The sequence below is a fragment of the Helicoverpa zea genome, chromosome 1 (genome assembly GCF_022581195.2).
Source record: "Helicoverpa zea isolate HzStark_Cry1AcR chromosome 1, ilHelZeax1.1, whole genome shotgun sequence".
NCBI classification, from domain to species: domain Eukaryota; kingdom Metazoa; phylum Arthropoda; class Insecta; order Lepidoptera; family Noctuidae; genus Helicoverpa; species Helicoverpa zea.
In genome coordinates, this window is record NC_061452.1 from 5,939,280 (window position 1) to 5,960,098 (window position 20,819).

General features: G+C 34.2%; 2 protein-coding genes across 12 annotated transcripts; one reads left to right on the plus strand and one right to left on the minus strand.

Annotated features, from left to right (window-relative positions):
• The first annotated feature begins 5,230 nt into the window (after positions 1-5,230).
• LOC124629802 (sodium/hydrogen exchanger 7) lies at positions 5,231-19,422 on the plus strand. Of its 11 annotated transcripts, none has more exons than XM_047163368.1 (16): positions 5,231-5,703; positions 6,303-6,458; positions 6,952-7,112; positions 7,467-7,682; positions 8,405-8,478; positions 8,789-8,930; positions 9,632-9,737; positions 10,819-11,021; positions 11,583-11,694; positions 12,212-12,371; positions 12,735-12,786; positions 13,622-13,651; positions 14,462-14,530; positions 15,617-15,808; positions 17,491-17,592; positions 17,923-19,422. In XM_047163368.1, the coding sequence occupies exons 1-16, from the start codon at positions 5,475-5,477 to the stop codon at positions 17,959-17,961; spliced, it is 2,043 nt and encodes a 680-aa protein (XP_047019324.1). In that variant the 5' UTR covers positions 5,231-5,474; the 3' UTR covers positions 17,962-19,422. The 11 variants fall into 11 exon arrangements, with proteins under 11 accessions (XP_047019324.1, XP_047019331.1, XP_047019398.1 ...); XM_047163375.1 differs by having other exon boundaries at positions 17,509-17,592; XM_047163442.1 differs by lacking the exon at positions 14,462-14,530 and adding an exon at positions 14,866-14,940 and having other exon boundaries at positions 17,509-17,592.
• A 151-nt stretch (positions 19,423-19,573) lies between these two features.
• On the minus strand, positions 19,574-20,733 carry LOC124635021 (metallo-beta-lactamase domain-containing protein 1). The gene is made up of 4 exons (XM_047170764.1): positions 20,366-20,733; positions 20,122-20,286; positions 19,932-20,045; positions 19,574-19,853 (listed from the first exon to the last, which is right to left on the minus strand). The coding sequence occupies exons 1-4, from the start codon at positions 20,514-20,516 to the stop codon at positions 19,645-19,647; spliced, it is 639 nt and encodes a 212-aa protein (XP_047026720.1). The 5' UTR covers positions 20,517-20,733; the 3' UTR covers positions 19,574-19,644.
• Positions 20,734-20,819: the final 86 nt, after the last annotated feature.

Sequence of the window (20,819 nt, forward strand, 5' to 3'; positions counted from 1 at the left end):
CGCCGTGCCTACTATGACGAGTGTGACCGTACACTCGGTTACAAAATAAACATCTTTCGATATCAATAACTTTTCTTTTTTGTAGTAAAACACGACAAAATAAAAATATACGTATCTATAAAACATATTTAACTATAAGTTGACAAAGTTTACGCACTGGATAAAATTCATTCCTGTACATAGTCAGGTACATATTATTTATGTATCTACATATTTTCGTATAAAATAACGAGGCAAACTTGGTTTAGTGGATTGAAAATATAGTTAAAATTAGAAGGAGTTTTCACCACTTTACTCTGTAAAAGTAAATAGTTGTGCCTTCTGGTGCAAGCTTTTTACGTCCATTTTCACAACAGTTAACCAATAATTGCTATCTAAAATAATAAAAAAATACACTATACGAAAAATACGTTAAAAGCTCTGCAACTGTCATCCGCTGAAAAATTGGAATAATACTTACATGTTGCAAACAGAATGTATAGATCTGTGTACTTTTTCAGAGAAATTCCACATATTATATTATTTCCATTAAACATGCAACGAAGGGATTTACCTCCTGCATTAATTGTTTGTTACGCATGCTATTTACAAAGAGGTACCTAGGTACCTAATTAGTCATGCGATCAACAATACTGTTGATCGAAGTGCACAACGAAATCCCTTGAAACAAACGTTAATTTTCCTCCTTTAACCTGTGATTGACTGTACTAATATGACTTACCTTATACAAACTATCTTTGCGCAATGTTTTCAATTTTATTGCAACAAATTACTTTCTTACATCTTATTTCACCTCAATTATTTATGAAATCATCAACATAAATAAACGAGGCTTATACCTAAGAATATTCAGTATTTTTTTTCGGCAATTAATCGTTTAGGAGTTTTGTTTTAGGAGTGTTATTATAAAATATTTGATAGAACATGGTAATTACAGGAATATCATATTTATTGGGAACTAACATTATGTTTATAAGCACGTTTTATATTACCCCTTAGGATGCAAAGTTACACAGAACAAAAAATTTTGGTTTATTTATTTTCCCAATCAGGTGTAGTTAGTTTATTCGTGACGTTATATCTCAGAAGATTGAATATAGATTACTTTTTTAAATCCAATGTATATCTATTCATTTGGACATTGTGAACTCTGCTGCAGTAATTTTATACATAGCCTTGTTTAAGCTTATAAAGATGTTGCAAACTATACAAAACCAAATGCACGAAATTTAAAATAATTTATTATTTAATTTAGTTCTTCACGAGTTAACGTTTGGTTAGATACATTTGCGATTAGCTCAACCAGTAGGTAGTAGCCGCACAACAAGTAACTTAACGATTTGCATACCTCGATAATAAAGCATTTGTAACTACATAGATTGATAGATGGCCGCCATTCAAAGACTAAAAATGTAGAACTTTTGACAATGTACTTAACTATATTAGGCTTATGTTTAACTGATCACCAGATATAGTAACAAACAGCAGACAAAAATAGTAAATGATCACCAAAATGAAACTCGCATTTTAATGTAAAACTATCACCAAAGTTTTAACACTTTGCTATCCTATTTAAGTGAAATTACTCCAAAATAAATCATGCGTAAGCCAAAAATAGTAAATGATCACCAAAATTAAACCACCATTTTAAAGTAAGATTATAACCAAAGTTTTTAAATTCTGTTATCCTATTTAAGCAAAATGAGTCCAAAAAAATCATTGTTATCCCAAAAGTAGTAAATGATCACCAAAAGTAGTAAATGATCATCAAAAAAGTTTTTACATCTTGCTATCCTGTTTAAGTAAACTGACTCCAAAAAAATAAGTTCGGCCTGATAAAATAAATGTAATAACATTTTGGGGACCCTTTTCCTGCACTAGCGTGGAAAATTGTCTATTGCATGCCTCTAAACAGTGCGATAAGAGTGTATTGAGAAACACATTCTTCTTCTTCTTTCTCCTGCCCTGTTCCCAATTTTACTTGGCGTCGGCGCAATATGTCATTTTCTTCCATTTTCCCCTGTCACTCGTCATACTGACACTCACGCATGCATTGCAAGCCGGACACATAACTTAATATGGCATCATAATACTTTGTTTGGTAATAAGCCTACATTTTATGGCAATCACAGTGACTTATTTAGGCAAAAATAATACATTAATTTGGTCGTCAAGAGTTGGTGATCATTTACTAAATTTGGTGGTCGAATACAATTTAAAGTGAAGTCGTGACTAAAATAGCTGGTACTATTACATTTTTAGACTTTATTTTTCTGGTGTTCAGTAGATATTTCTGGTTGCAAAACTTAGGGTATCAAAGCATTTTATGGTGGTCATTATATTTGTTCCCACTATATTATAGTGTGTTGTTGTTCCTCAATAACGCTTTAACAGCTAAAAGAAATTAGCCGACATGTCGATATCTGGGTGCTGCTATATTCCTTCTGGACACGGGTGAAAACTCGAGCCGAAGCTAGTTAAGACATTAAATAGGGCCATTTAACCTGTAAGAAGTTGAAGTCGAAGATACCGAATACGAATGATGCTGTCCTTACGACAAATAAGGCATATGCATTTAGGATTTTCCGGTTACTAAACCGGTTATCCTCTATAAATAAAAGCACCTTGAGAACTGTAAATTATTTTCCGAGAATCTGTATGATTTTTATTATTGCATTTAAAAAAAGGATTTGGTTTAGGTCTGTACCAAAACTGGTAAATATAAAGGTACCTAAAGTCAATTATGTAGGTAGGTACAGACAGGTACCCACAAGTAATGCCTACCGCAATTTACTTGCGATAGTAATATAGGAACTGTGGTAGAGAACTGATTGCTAAATCACAAATCACCTACCTACTGGATCACTATAACTGCGTCATTGGTCGACCTTAACTATAAATAAGATAGAAGTTTTTGGTATCCTTATTTAATATTAATTTATATCCGATAGAATGCTATTAAACCGATGAGCAGGGTCTCCAAATCTGCCTTGAACGTAATTACGAGGCCTTTTATATGCGTTAATTTCTTAAGTAAGGAAGGACGTATGGTAGATATTTTATATATTGCAAAATATTTGTTAAGAAAACGCTAAATGGTGACATTACGAAAAACGATCGGTTTCTATCAAGTATTTTATTTATCAAAGTAGACGAGTTGATGATACTAATTAGGAGCTAATTCGGTAGAAACTCAAGTGCAGTGGGTACCTGTTTGTTGGGTTTGAAACTAATTAGGTACTTATTATGATATTTTTTAAACCTTAATTACGTTCATTTTTTATTTATTTCAGTGACTGAAAGCACCGTGCGTTGCCTTATAAAAAAAGTTTTTTATTTTGTAATGTTTCAGTTTTATAATTTAAAGCACCTATTTGAGCTTCTTGACTTACAGTTGTTTAAGCTAATTCTTAACCCACAATAAAACAAACACTCGTTACAGATAATGCCTGTGATTTAATCTGATAACACTTATGGTTTCTGAACATATTGAAGTCACATACCTAATCGATGTAGCTAAGTATCTGCAAGTTAAAACCAAAATTAAGTAGGTAAAAGAGAAATCTTATAACATTACACTACAAACGGAACCTAGTCTAGTTTTAAGACAGAAGTAGTCTAGTGTTAAGTCGTCTCTTCTTTTAAAACAATGGGATTGAATATCAAACTCGTATTAGGTACACGATACTATCGTGACAATAGGTCTATAAAACCAGTAGTTATTAAAGTTTATTATATTATATATATATATATATAATATATATATTACATAGCAATTAATGAGAGCGAGTCACGAAGCTGTAGCGGATCTACCGTAATGGGCATGCCCACAACAACCCTAATTTACTTTTGACATCACTCTTATTTCTGCCTTTTATGAATTAAAAAAAAAAAATGTTATGTATTACATTAGTGTTCTCTTTTTAATACTCATATATGTAGGTACCCCTACCTGTGTAGATACGCACTTATAACGGATCTACTTTTCGTTCATTTCGGTATTACCTACGAATATTGCTACTCATAAGTCAAATGGAATATTTTAAATCTAAATTTGAAACTTTCGTAATACATAATACAATCGGGTACCTAATTTATTCGTAGCAACACACTAACGCAAAGATTGACCGAATACGAATAGCAATCGATTGGGTCTGTGGTGTTCTCGCTACTGTTGCTAAATAAATACTTGCACTACTCCACAATTAAATACAATGCAAAGTACCTGCCTACATAATTATCTGTCTATCGGACAGTCTGGACATTCCAAACTATAATAGTATTTATAGGATTAATTCAAGGTACATTATAAAACTTGCATTCCGTAGTTTTGCTCTCGGTAAATCAACATTGAAAATATAACGGTCGATTGATCATTACGAATGTCTCATTGAATTGGATCATTTTATCAGTCAGACGGGCAGCAAGACTTAAAAAGACAAACCAACCAATAAACTTAATCTCAAGTAGCGACAATTTATTTAATCAATCTAGAATTGATTGCCACCATTTGCAGATTTTTCCGATACTAAGTAGGTACAATTACAAAAACACTTACCTCAGTCTGAACTGCTGAAATGTATAGTTATCGGCACGAATCTTGAGCTCTGACCTACATCTATGCAGAAGTGATTTATTTGCAAAGAACCAATCCCGAGTGACGGCTATGACGCGACACACTGCGCACCAATCACCGCTTTAGCCCGCCCCCGCGCCTCACTTCATACCACAAAAGGGACACAATAAATTACTTCTGCGCAGGTGAAGGTCAGAGCTCAAGATTCGTGCCGATAACTATAAGCGAAGCGATTATGCTTCATAGAAATCATTTTTTCCACTTTTCCATGTTGCACGATACGACAAAACTACCTCCACTCCAAAATTCTTGTATACTACCAAATACTATGAATGAAATGAACCAATACGACGACAGAATTTTCATTCGCTTTTTAAATTTCGCGCGAAATTTTCGTGTGTCGATTCTAAACAGCCAATCACAGTTTAATAAGCAAGGTTACAAAATTAAGATATCTTTTGCGTTAAAAGGATCACAATCAAAATAAAATACAATCGAAAAAAATGACAAGGATTACTTGACATCTATAGTCATATTTATTTAATACAAGCTACTGAAAAAATATCTGAAGTAAAAAAAACGATTTTTTTTAATGCTAAACATTACTCCTAATAGGCATGAAACGAGTTTATTGTCAATTTTCTGACAGGTTTGAAGGTTTGACAGTTGCTATTTCTAAATCTCACTCACGGTTGTCTGTACGGTTTGTTCTTGTATAAAAAATGTATTGACTATTTTTCTGGAACGAGATATAATTGGGCTTTATTACGTATTTATTTGTATGTGTATGGATTGATCCGTCTATTGAAGGTTTAAACGTTATTTCAATAGGTGTTTCCTTTGAATTAAGTGCGGATATATGTGATGTGACGACTTTATTTTATTGCACTAAAAAATCATGAATATCCTTCCGAGTTTCGCGTCATTTCTTTTATATTTAGTGGCACAATGTCAAGCTTCTGGAACAGACATTGCGTTGGACGCAAAAGCCACACTTCTGCATCGTATAGACAGTTTAAATCTTCTAATATACACCTGTCTATTAACGTTAACTGTGCTGACTATTTGGGTATTTAAACACCGCCGTGTAAGCTGGCTTCACGAGACAGGACTTGCTGTTATTTATGGTGAGACTCATATTATATTGCCTAACAAAGCTTTATTAGTTTATAATAACAGTAACTGGTCATGTGATCACTCAATATGATGCTTAAGACCTTGAAGTAAATTATTATTTACCTGTTTGTACCTATCTGCCGCTAAATTACCGTTTGTGTCTATGATATTGTATGTAACATCAAACTTAAGCAATACATACATTTTATTTGGATAACCTGTTGACCCTGATATCTTTTTAGGTACAGAGTACAACAGAAATTTTAAATTTACTTTAATTATAATATGCATGGTTTTAACTACCAATTACTTTTTTTACTAACTTTAACTACTAACTACTTGGTTATCCCTATTTCAAAAAAAAAAAAACTAACACACATTTTCAATACATATAGGTAACACTTCAAACAACCAATGTGTTGTTTACTGGTTTGCAGTTTCTAGTGTTGTTTACATAACAGTTTAATTGTGCATTCGTCCATTGAAAAGTACAATGTACTTCTAGAAACGAATATTCCAGTTTTAGGTGTACTCACACATTTTTAAGAGTACCTAACTATTGATTCTCTCTCTTCTTAAATCTATAATCAAAATTTTTTTTCTTTACTAGGTCTTATCGTGGGAGCAATAATTCGCTATGCAGCTAGTACAAACCAAGTTACCTACATCAATGTGCACCCTGCACCGGAAACAAAGTACAATCTATCTGTCCCACCAGACATGCTGCGCCTGCACTTCCCAGATAAAATGCAGGTGTCTTCAGGAGGTAAGAAATATTAACATATAAATATTTTATTTAATGATGTATTAAAATTGATAAGAGCAAAGTTTGTAACTTTTGTATTACATAAAGTGTATCAGATTTTAGTTTAATGAGATTTAGTTAACATGTGTTACTACAAATTTATACGGGACTCTCCAAATGAAGTCACAGTCTGATAATTTTTATTGTCAACTGTCACATAAATATGTTTAAAAAACCTATTCAAATCATAATTTCCTTGACAATTGCCTTCTTCAAGAGTTTTTTTACTTAGACTTTTTATACCACTAATATACTTGCATGCAAAACAGTATGGCCTTGTTAGTTTTTTGTCTCAATAGAATTCTTTATTAAATAACTTAAGTGTTTGTAATCTTATCATAGTTATGCCTAATTAATAGTTAAAATTTTATGATAACTTCATGTATTAGTGAATTATTGTGAAACCCCAACTGAATATTAGCAAATGGATTAACAGAAATGTATTTTCGTACAGATGCTCCGGTACCAAATAAGACTTATGCATATAGCTTTAGAGGAGAAATAGTAAATGTTGAGCAGAATGAGATAGATCTGAAGGCAACATTTGATCCTGAGATATTTTTTAACATAATTTTGCCACCTATCATATTCCATGCTGGATATTGTCTGAAAAGGGTAAGTATATAACAGAAAGTATAAAATTATAAAATACATTTATTTATAGCTTAATGTAATAGTTAAAATCAGTTTAAGGAAATCTAGTAATTCAGTGATTTTCCTTCTTGAAAACATACATGCTACGTTGTTTATTTATAGCAACTAAAACCTATTAAATTATAGAGTTACCTTGCGGTAATGATTTAAAATATTAGATTTAATATTGGCTGCACATTACAAAAGTGGGTTTTCAACCACGCATAGCACACACTAATTCAAGATGCTTTTGTCCAGCAGACAACAATCCATCTAGAATTTAACTAGAGCATATTGAGTATCAACAGTAAGCTCATATCACATTCAATTTCACAGAAATATTTCTTCCGCAATCTGGGCGCGATATTGACGTTCGCGATGGTGGGGACAGCACTATCAGCCCTGGTTATTGGCTCTCTGATGTACGGCTGTGTCCAACTGATGCCGGCCTCCTTGGCCTCAAGCTTCACCTTCCTAGACACTTTGTACTTCGGCGCCCTCATCTCACCCACCGACCCGCTGACAGTACTCGCCATCTTCTCACAATTGAAGGTAAAACATCATTATCATTTATTCAACTTATCATGTTTTCCTAAGTATTATGTGTGTGTGTATTCAAATGTGACAATGAGGATAATGAATATATTAATAAACCAACTTTCAATACCTATGTACTTGTGTAGGTATGTAGTGGATAACATGTTGAAAGGCATCTAAGTACATCAACTGGGAATAAATTACGTTATCTACTTCGTTACTTGGCTATTCAACTATCTAGTGATACAAGTACTCGTATACTTACGACCGCAAACACGGAGGTTCCTTTTAGCGAATGCCATATATAGAAATAAGTGAAATATTCGAAGTATAGCGGTGGGGCGCTTATGATTTGTGCTTACTACAATATATCAAATTCACATGTAATTTTAGAAGCTATCATATGTTCGGTGCCTATGTTTTATGAAATAGTTAAGGCTATCATGTTACTAGACCAACACACAAACACCTAGGTAATACTAGTCTGCGTATTGACGATCATAGAATCATGAATTAAATTAAGAATCTGGTACCGAAAAGGTATTGTAATATTTAGTTTAGAGAAGAAAAACAAGCAATTACCATGTAGCGTAAAATTAAAGTAAAATACCACGGTGTTATCTCTCCCATCAGACGCCATTATTTATCATATCTGCTGAGTCACATGGTTGGCGTTTTTTCAGGTATTCTCCCATTGTCACGCAATCGTCAGAATTAATGTGTCAATATTGTTACAGGTGGACGTCAATCTTTATGCGATGATATTCGGTGAAAGCGTTCTCAATGACGCAGTGGCTCTTGTACTCAGCGGGTAATTATACAATAAAGACTTTTTTTAAATAAATGCACACAATATTCTATTTTTATAAGTTGAAAAGAAAAGACATCATTAACATGAGCAGGTAGAAATATTCTGTCTACTAAAACTAATTCATTATTTCATAATATTACTTAAATTAATTGTGACTACTAACCGTTATCCAGTAATCGAGATTAAAGTCGGAAAAAACTATTTTATTTACTCTGCTATCTACATTACAGCGTTATAATGTTTAATGGCATACCTTCGGCAATCAATAGATACGCTTATCAACGTTATATTTTTTCCTGTATTCTTACAGAGCCATACAAAACTATGAGTTGAGGTATTCCAATGATGGCGGGTTTGAAATTACGGCGTTTTTGGGAGCCATCGGAGATTTTATTGGGATCTTCAGCTTGTCACTACTGGTTGGAGCTCTTATGGGTTGTTTGACGGCATTGATATCCTTTTCAATATAATTTTCGTATATTAATAAGCATAAATACATTTTAAACAATTTATGGTTAAATAAATTTTAAACAATTTATGGTTAAATAAATTTTAAATAATATCTAGTGAATACTGTTAATCACTTTAAGGCCGCTGCCTCGAATTTTGCGGGCAGCGGGGCGGCAGCGGCGGCGGCACGGGAGCGGCAGGATCTTACGCGTATAATCAAATGGACCGGCCCTCGAATACAGCGGCGCGGGAGCGGGCAACGAGCGGTGAGCTCCATTCAAAACGGTGACCGAACGCGCCGCCGCCGCTGCCGCCCCGCTGCCCGCAAAATTCGAGGCAGCGGCCTTATTGGAGTAGTGAACGCAAAGCATATTCAATTTCACAGTTGGGTGAATTGTTATCGTGTCTATAAGTTTTTATTATTCATTGGCAGTTTCTAGTTACAGGCGTTACAATGCGATTGGCGCATTAATTTACTCATTAGCCTAATCCTTCTTACCAAAACACCCGAATGGAGCGAATTCAAGCCACTAAAAACACGATAAAAACGCCCCATCATTAGCGCCGTAACCCAAACACTTCTTAAACCAATATTTATCTGTCTGACTCACCGTCCACGTGGCGTCTAAATATTAATTATTGTTCATACAAATGATATTAGTACTACAAAGATAAGTGCAATGATTCCTTAACCAATGTTTACATGACTAAGTTCACTCACGTGCGCGAGTGGCCGCTACTCGAGTCGGCTCTCTTCGTGCTCATGTCTTATGCTGCCTTCTTGATTGCTGAAGTCTGCGAGCTTACAGGTAAAGTGGACTTTATTACTTAGATAATACGGTTGGTATTCGTTTGGCATTTTAATACGAAATTTTTAAAGTAATGTATGTGGAATACACGATGATGATTAAATACAGTAATTCTGGTATTTAAACGATATATAGCTAACTTTTGTCACATGAAAATGTAACTTGGTATTGTGTAAGATAATAGTAAACACACAGATTCAATGCAGACATGCAATCTTAGCTCAAAAAGATCTATTCATATTCAAAGAGAGAATCTACAATGAATAGAAAACATCCGCCTTGGCCATTTAGACAACCTCTTAGATCTATATATTATTGTTTCACCCGCTACAAATTATTGTTTGAAAATTTTACGAGTTTTAAAATAGGTACTTAGCGTAAAGAATAGTTTTGTCATAGCGGCTTAATCGCTTCGTTAGACAGTCGAGTCAAATGCTGAGTTGGTACACAATTTCCGGCCGTTTGGCCTAGTTTGTTTTATGTTAATGATGTCGCCACTTAAACATTTCTTCGTGGTTCGCGGAAATAAACAAAGGTACCGTTACTGCAATTGTGAAATTGACGTAGGACTCAGACATTGAAATACGAGTAAATGTTAGTCCCCCTACCTTGTAGACAACAAAGATATAACATTAATAAATAACATTACAAGAAATAACATTAATATACTCACATATGAAAAATTTAATAAACACATTATATGACAAATAGGTAGCTAGATAATTATCAGATGATGATCTATTTATCTATCTAACCTAATAATTATAAAGAGAAAATAAATAACAAAACAATCCAATGGTTGTTTGTTTACATTAAATAGGCTCCGAAACTAAAGAAACGATTTGAAAACTTATTTTATTGTTGTGAATTTACACTGTCCCTTTGTACGCAATATTTTGTGCGGGTCTATACTTAGTGCCTATATTTTTTAAACAAACGAATACTGTGCATATCTTTCGCACATTTCTGTAGCACTCTTTTTATGTTAAAACAAGTTGAAAATACATCTTACTAGCGTCTTCAAAGTGTTTTATTATATTGCCTTGATATATTATAATTATAATATTATTTCTTTACACAGGTGTTGTAGCAGTGCTATTCTGCGGCATATGCCAGGCTCACTACACATACAACAACTTATCTTCCGACTCGCGCAATCGCACCAAGCAACTGTTCGAGCTACTAAACTTCTTGGCTGAGAACTTCATCTTTACGTACATCGGCGTCTCTATGTTCACGTTCCCTAAGCATCATTTCGATCCGTGGTTTATTATTGCTGGATTTGTATCCTTTTGAAATTATTTTAGATCTTTGAGTTTTACTCATATCAAAATCTTCTTATGAATGCTGCAGGTATAATCTCCTAACAATCCCTGATGTCAGAGTTTTCTTAAATCCGCCTAATGACGTGGAATTTTATTGTAACAACTACCAATGTTAAAATGGTCTTCAATTAATTTACTCTCAAATTGATTTTGTAATGCCAAGCGAAGCCAAAATAGGGCTTAGCAAAGTGCTATTTATGCATTGTGAAATCAATGCACAATCAAGTGTTTCACATACATTTGTTTTGCCTTATTAATTACAAAGTAATGCTTTTAAGATATCCCTTATCATAAATGTAAAATGTTAGATTTACAAGATTGCGAAACAATTTAAAGATTACGAAGTTTATAACGATGCTAGGTACAAATCATGTACCCAAAATACAATGACAATTAAGGACAAAACTCGAGTGCAGGTAACACACTAAAACAATATGTGTTGTAAGTATATATAGCTCAAAGCCTTCTAAGAGGAAGAATATTATTTGTTTTCCATATAATGTTCCTTAGCCATAGACAGATCACATCGGTCCTCGGACGCGCTGTCAACATTTACCCACTCTCGTTCCTGCTCAACCTCGGACGAAAACCACCTATACCGATGAATTTCCAGCACATGTTATTCTTCTCAGGTAACTTTGTGTGTTATTTATATTAAAGTATAGAAATAATATTTTAAGGTAAAAATCTTGATAACACGTAGTACATATGTAGGTACTTGCGAACAAGCAGGTACGGCATTTCTGTATCTTGGATATTCCGTAATCTCTAACCGCAAGTACTGTTTGTACCTATCTCGGTAAACAAGGTAAAAGTTTATTGTTACAGCCAACCCATATTGTGGTCTCGTCTAAGGCTAATTTAGAGTCAATTCACGTTTTATTGAAGCGGGGGCCTAACCGCCTTTGACGCAAACTTGTGATTGCCTACTTCAATAGTTTGAGCTACTAAAAAGTAGATTTTTTTAAATGTGTCTAAGTGCGATGATATAATTCCAAACTAAATACATATTATCGTCAAAGTATGGGAGATGTCCAAAAAAGGAAGCTCCTTCCACTTCTCCCATTTGAAGCGATTTTTACATGATCATGGTAAGAAAATTATAATGCATGATACTAAACTTTAATAACCTGTTTTTAATAATTCCAGGTCTTCGAGGTGCGATGTCCTTCGCGCTCGCCATTCGTAACACGGTGTCAGAGGCGCGACAAGCCATGTTAACGACCACGTCTCTGATTGTGATAGCTACTGTTGTACTGCAAGGAGGCGCCGCCACGCATGCGCTCGCATATCTACGTATACCTACTGGGTATGTAGTATTATGTTTAATATGTTCCCATATTTATAAAAAATCATGTACTATCGACCAATGCCATGTATAATCCACTCGGTCGAAAAATCGTTTGAAACAAGAAGTCGGAACAAGAAAGACGTTCCTGATCCTTTACAGAGCATACCGTATTTCGACCTTATTATATTGGCCCTATGAAAAATTGCCATGGTCTTAAATTTTATTGTTTGGTAGGACCAAAAGTACTATCAGCACACGCGACTTATGACCTATTTTTCTATTAGCAAATAATTTGAAAACAACAAAGATTTTCGCCCCTTTAGGGGGCTGAATACAGGTAAATGTGTTTAGCAGTCTACTTAAATAAAATCTAATTTCCAGTGAAACGGGCAACGATGAAAATGACGCGCTACCGTATCGGGATGTCAGAAGCGTAAGTTTTTTTACTCCACTGTAAATATTGTGAATTAACTTTGGGTTGCAAGAAGTTTTAATTGATACACTTTGTAAAGTAGTGCTGGAATCACACTGGTTTTCTACTAGAAATAGACGTAATCACTATCACTTTCGATTGGCGAAACAGTTATATTTAGTAAGCATTTCGTTCATATACATTCATTTGTATTTGTTAACTCCTTACAAATGTCCACTAGATTTTTTTAAATTTCATTTTAAAATATTTTGGGACGGTATCTTTTCCAAAATTTTATAGTAAATTATTTTTAATCGTAGAGTATAACATTTCTTCGTTGCTATCCTTTATTTTCAATCAACTGCTGCTTTCTGTGTGCCTTATTTTATTTCGTGTTCTAACTTGTTTAACTTCCCTACTAGCCTTTCAAAAGTATTCTGGTTAAGGCAATTTCATTTAAGTAAACTAAATAAAATAAAATATGGATGTAACTTTATTGCCAATAGAAAAACGACGAAATTGACCGTATCGTTGATCGTCCATTACTTATGCTTTTTGAACAGTTTTTAAGGCATGAACGTAATGTTTATACAAAATATTACCAAGTTTAATTCGTCAATTGTCTTTGATAAATAATTGGCACTATCCACAAATATATGTAGCTGACTGTACAAAGTATAAATGGTCAAGCAATACTAGTACTTAATATTTTGTATAAAGAGTCCATATTTAGGTCATCAGAGCACTGTAGGACAGTCGCAGACGCGCACTTTTCATGGCTCGTATTCGTACATAAGGCACGTTAGAAGCGTGTGTACGGGCAAGCATGTGATTAATAACTACATTATTGTGGCAGCTGTACCAGGCCACGGACTCTGCTGGACCGGTACGTATTCATAGCGCTATGTTTGCACCTTACTGGAGCTTTGGATGTTCATACCGAGCGCTTATCACGCATTGCGTTTCTCAATCTATGTTGTACCGTATTTTTTGGGGATTATAGGGTGATAGTTGTACATTACTAACATGATTCGTGTTTAATAACTTATAGTTCGGCCATTCAGAGAATGCGTTCCTGACACGTCGCGATTGAACTGACGACGTAACTTTGCAATGGCGTTGCAGTTACGATAAAAATATTTTTGCTGGTTGTTTACCGTTTTAACAATTGAGGAGCATTAAAACAACATTATTATATCAATAATCAATGAATGTAGTTACGTCGTCAGTTCAATCGCGACGTGTCAGGAACGCATTCTCTGAATGGCCGAACTATAGTTGTTTTTAGACGATTGTGTTCAGGTTGAGAAACGACGTTTAGAAATCTTCTTCAAACTCCAAAGTGTACCAATTTCGGTATTTTCAATTGTTGAGTATAATCGTAGGAGTGTTTGGGGAAGGTTTACAGATTCATCCACGTTCATTAGATTAATTTACCTATTTTTGTGTAGGTACCTATTTATGTCACGAGACGAAGGTTACTTTTGAAATTACAAGACTTACTCTTATTTATATTACACTATATTTGTTCAATAAATAGCAAACCTTTTTGCGCACTCTGTACTATAATCTTTCTTAACACTCAAGTAATTTCATAGAGTACCCTTCCTACATCAATCGTCAAATTAGCAAAGGTGTCATTGAATTGACCTTAGCGTTTAATTAACACGTAACTAAAAACTGTTTTGTTGTTCAGCCCGCTGACATAGGTTTCGGCCTACGTAACATGGACTCAACGCAACCAGCCAGTTGCGACAGGGCAACAGTAAGACTAATAAATACATGCACGCATTACAATTCTGCACGCGTCTTACTAAAAATAATATACTAACTTTACTAAACTTCAACACCATAGGGATTGACAGCACATATCGATACTTTTAACAAATTTTACTTTACCAACAGGGTTTGAAAGACAATTCTGCACTCTGAAAATATTTAAGACAGTAATTTTCCACTAACTTTTCCACAGTCTATTTTATTCTTGGAATTTTCACACCACTGTATGAAGAGAAGCAGATGAAACTATAAATGTAGTGTTGTATCTTGCATGATATTACTTTTACTTTATTGCTTTGTTTGGTTTCTTTTAATATCTAGAGAGGCCGCATGGTAGTTAAGTGGGCTAATGGAGCGAAGGAAGTGATTATGCCTTGGGAACTAAACGGTATCGAAGTATGTTGTATTTTTATTATATTGTTATTTAAGTATATAGTATTTACCACTCACATGCATGAAATACATGAGCATTATGCAAATAACACAAATCTCCGTGCATGTATTTGGTGAATGTTAATATAGTGAAAATAATAACATAATGGGTAGTGTTGCTTGGATAAATTATAATTTTGTCATTTTTCTTGATCTTTGAATTTAACGTTTTCTCCAATCATTTCATTGAGATATCCTGTTGAGTTAACACACATTTTCACATACATATTTGTCCAAGTATCACTACATTAGAAATGACTGTACAGTTCTACACTGCCCTTAATTACACAAGCAGAGGGTTTCAAAATCAGTTGTCACTCACAAACTTACTTCACTAACGTCAACTTTAACATGGTGTGTAACTTTTTGATGCCACCTGTGAGTAACTTATAAGTCCTTTGTATATTAAGGACCGTTTGACCTAACGTTTTTTTGTTGTAAATAGACTTATAATATATTTTTTTAATTGGTATTTAAAACAAGAAAGAAGAAGTTGAGTTTTTTGACTGATAAATTAAATTTTCAAATTGATACAAATTATTCCACATATAAATATTAACTCTCCCCAACATTCCTTTGTACATAATATTGAACTATCAACATCGAAGACTTCATGTTTACATATACATTGGTACACCAGGACACACCCCGTGACCGCGGCGACGGCGGCACCGGTCAGAAGGCTCGTCTCGCACGTCTATGGGGCGCAGTAGACTCCAAGCTACTGAAGCCACTGCTGACTCACGCGCGACCGCCGCTTACGGAGACCTTGCCGGCGTTCATGAGGCCTCTAGCGAGGGTACTCACTACTACCCACCAGTATACGCAGGGGGTAAGTTATATTAAAATGTCTAATGGATGTTACTAAGTTAATTTTGCCACCGACTTCTAGGCCGATGCACCTAAAATTATTATTTTTTTTTGCTTTTTAGTGTTTTTGGAAGTCGGTTTAATTTTTTTGTAAAAAAGTTTTTTATTTACAGCTTTTTAGTGATACGAATAGTTGTCACTATCGATATAAGTGGAAAGTTCTTATCAATACAAAGAATATAAGCCCAAATACGAGGTAAATACCTCGTATACCTGACACGACTTAGCGGAAAATTCCGCTAAGTCGTGTCAGAAGTATAGAAGGTATAGTTTTGTCAGATTTGGATGCCAACAAGTTACTTACGGCCAGTTTCTTCATCAAAAGTTAAAGTTAAAGTAATGTCTAAAGTAAAAGTAACGGTCAAATACGTATTTTCAAGGCTAAAGTGACAGCAAAACTAATAGAAAAATTGAATTTGACCGTTACTTTTACTTTAGACATTACTTTGACTTTAACTTTGGCTTTAACTTTTGATGAAGAAACTGGCTGTTAATCGACCACACGACGGCAGGACGTTGGCAGAAATAACGAGGTTAAGAAATCTTTCTTCCAATACTTAAACGTCGGTAAACATTTCCATTTAGAATATCTTTAAACTGTTTTTCGTCTTCACTGTTAAATCTGCAATATTACCCATCTCAGCTTAATGTGTACATCAATACGAATAAAATACGCCCAAACTATGTAGCTGCTATCGACCATTAAGGAGTTCCCTAAACTGTACTGCACCTGCATCACTGACCTTGCTGTGGCAGTCATAACCCATCTCAGCTTAAAGTTCTTGTCACCACGAATAAAATAAACCCAAACATTATGTAGCTGCTATCAACCATTAAGGAGTTCCCTAAACTGTACTGCACCTGCATCTCGGACCTTGCAGTGGCAGTCATTACTCATTTCGGTGTAAAGATCTTGTCAACACTAATAAAATAAGCCCAAACACGAGGTAGTTAAGATGTGCCGTTTAGGAGTTCCCTCGATCCTCTGTCGTCTCCATCATCAGATCTGCCCTAAACCTCCATAGTATTGTAGTCTCATCAGATAAACACATAAATATAAAGTTTGTACCCCATGCTCGCCTACAATTTTCAAGAGATGCCCTCGATTTCTCAGGGTTTCCACCATCAGATCCTGATCTGATGACAATGGGACCAAATGACAAGCATACCCTTTCAAATAAAAAAAGAATTTTTGAAATCGGTCCAGGCGTCTTTGAGAAATCGAGTAACAAACATAAAAAAAAAAAAAAAAAAAAATACAGCCGAATTGAGAACCTCCTCCTTTTTTTTGAAGTCGGTTGAAAAAAGATGACTTTAGGATGTCTAGGTCTCACCAAACTTAATGGCGGCGAGCGAGTTGCGGCGTAGAAATGAGCGCGGTGGGTGACGGTGGTGCGCGATGAATTTGGGCAACATGTGCATAATGCTCGGAGGTTAGGTGCGAGCCCCCTTTGAGTTTGGCGGGAACTATAAGTGAACCTAAATCCAGATCTTTTGAAGCTCGAGTCCTTGCCACATTAGTGGCAAGATTCTACGTATTAACGTAGAATCTGCTTAATTTGTAAATTACGTGCGTGGAGAGATATCGACGTCCTAACGCTTTCATATCGCCGTGACCGTTTCCAACAAAAGTAAAGTAAGCAGTATGTTTTGTGTCCACAGGACAGCTCGCTGCGTAGGACCGACTCCGATTCAGACCTTTGCATCGATGAGCAGCAACCAGTTCCTACGAGTATTGACCCTCAGGTAAACCGCATATAAAACCTTCGTTCTTCGACTCGCTATAATGACAGCTGTCAGTTTGTTAGGCTTTACTGTTTAGCTTCCAATGTTTTATTGGCATGTTAAGTTGGTATAAAGCCGAGATGAGATGTCGCAGTCGATTAAAATAAGGATGTCTTTGTTAAAGCAAATAAGTTTTGTTTATTAATATTCCATCGAAATAAAACTTGTTCCGTTATTGATGTATTTTTTAACGTTTTTGTTGATTTATCATACTATTTCTATTTATTCTATAATATTTTATTATGTATACATATTTGTTTATTAATATTTCATATTTCCTTTTGGTTGCAGCTATCGATTAACGTTCGGAATGGATATGGGCATGTTTGAGCTTTGTAGCATTAGTGATCCACGGCTGTGATATGAAATTTGCTCTAATAGCATATAATAGAAAAATATGATTAATAGGAAATTCCTTTTTAATTATTGCACGCAGCAATTATGGCCTGGACTGGTGGACACAAGGATTTCTGTAGAAGGTATCACTGGTAGCAATATCTAAGTAGGTATTTGTATTGAGTACTTTGATATAACAAAATTGAAAATGGGTGCCACAAATGTTGTATAAATATTAATCATTAAATTTCTTCGCAAAACACAAGATTTTAACTGTTTATTCAATTTTCTATTCTTAGCTGAGTATTCAATACGTAAACCATTCGATATAAATGCCTTTTGTATACATAAGTAAACAGTTAAAATGTTTGTAAATGAATGTTGTTATGGCCAGTGTGTGCTTAAATCGTAATGTTTACATGAATTCACTATTGGAGTTTACAATGACTTTGTATTTAAATGTGATCGTTATGAAGATGTGAATATAAGATCTGATTATAAGGACGCGAATCCATGGCTGCAATGCAAGTAATTATAAAGTCGTAGGCTCGGGAGTCGTATACAAAGCACTCCCGGTTTAGATAATGCAATTTATTTCCTATAATCGTAGCATCTTTATTTCATTCTTACTAGAAAAGGATATTTTCCATTCGATTTATTGTTTAGTTTGAGTCGTCTGTAAGCTGAATGAAATCGCGTGATCTTGAAAGCACTCTGTCCCTTAAATGTATCAATAGCTTTATTTAACTGACCTCAAAAAGGGGAGGTTAGTGTATTTTTCTTCACCAATGTTTCATTGTCTATTCGTGAAAGCTCAACACTCGCTTCACGTGATGTAAAATGTCGTCTCACCTATGAAACACTTTTATATTAAATAATCTAGTCTACTATTATGTACCTACTTACTTCGTAATAAAATTAATGTCTCGCTTATTTCATAGAATTCGACGAATATTTTTGTTGACCATCAAATGGGAACTTATATTTCATGTTACTGGGGAAGGGTAATTATCTCATATTTGAATTTATTTTTAGTTTTTGTTTTATGTCTTTGTCCGTTTTGTATTATTAATGAAATTATTAAGAGGTTTCTAAAACCATAAGATTATTTCCTTACTGTTTAGATTTTCATAGAATAGTGAGAGGTACAAGTTACAGTAAAACTTCTTTTGGATCATTTTTAATCACATTACTGTAGATAATATTCTTTTGCTGTCCATGTTCCTAAATGCTTTGTTTTATCTCTTATCATAATATTACAAAGTATTTCACTAATTAATATGTAACATTGATTTGATCTCAGATAGTCAGGTGTCAAAAAATTTCGTATTTTCAAAATTTTATACTAAATGTTACAAGTGTCCTCATCAATAGTTTTGTGTAATGTAAATCTGCTTCGTTTTAAAAACTTAGCAAATTGAATTTCTTTATGTGTATTAAAATCTGACCTTTAAATTGGTTTTTATTTAATGTACCCAAACCCAAAAAGTATAATAGTATTTATTTATATTTATGTACAAATCAACATTCTATTTGTTTTTGTACTATTTAAATACTTGAGACCCTATTCAAATAATGATAAGTGTTACCAAGAAAAATCCTAAAATAATTGCAAAGCAGTTTTTATTATCTCAACAAAAATATAAAAATTAAAGCCTTAGCCTAAAAGTTTTGATCTTATGAAGGAGTTTCCGGACCAACTTGTTTCTGAAGTGTTTGTTTAATTTGTTCAGTGACTTGAAACTTAGGACCATGTCCAGGAATAATCCAGTCTGCTAAATCAGCAACTTTTGACCTGTTCTTCATTTGTTGCACTGGGTCCTCACTTCCTGCTTCCAGCCATATGTTTGGATTTTCAATATCTTCAAATCTTTCAAATAGATCTCCTGAGAAAAATTAATATTTATTAAATATAAAAAATAGGGGAAAATATGGTTGATTCTTACTAAGTCATTAATTTTTACCAGCAATGGCTATGGTTCCTGATGGTTTAGATGTTACAATCACAGTAACGTCAGATAACGTATGGCCAGGAGTTGGGATTACTTTCACATTTTCATCTATTTTGAAATCTTCACCTGAAACGTGGAAAATATACATTTTGTTACAGACATTGTACAATATTTGTGTAACATAATAAGGTTTTCAAGGTACCTTTATCAAAAGGATGCATGTGGTATTCATCTTGAAATGAAACACTGAACCCAACTATGTGTTTTGCCATCAAAAACAGGTTGTTGTTACCTATATGGTCTGAATGACCATGAGTTGAAACAACATAGTTTATATTTTCTGGTTTCACGTTATTTCTGTCTAATGCTGCGAAAGAAAGAAACATAAATTTTAGATAGTTATACTTTTTCATGTTTACACTCGGGTAAATAGAAGGTTTATTTACCGGAAATTATTTTCTGTGAATCCCAAGCCGTCATTGTGTCTACAACTATGTTATTGACTCCTTTTACCAGAGTACAACTGCAATTTGCAGACATCCTATCTTTTCCAGTCATTACCGAGTAACCATCGTATAAAGTTATAACTTCAGTCATTTTGATCTACTTGTTTTCAATATCAGCGCAAGAGGTTTCTATAATACAAGGAATATGAATAGCCTAGCTAATTTCCCACTGACAAAAAAATAAGTATGAATAGAAATCACTAAACGCACACTCTCATCATAACTCTTCTTTATTTACATTTATTTACACACTTTCTTCAAAACAGAAAAACTTTCGGTTGACAGAGCGGAAACCAAACCTAAGAAACGTCATCTACGTCAATCAAAATTGAAATATGTGATATCGTGCTGAAACTCAAAAGTATATTTCAATGTTATTCTTTTAAAATTGTTG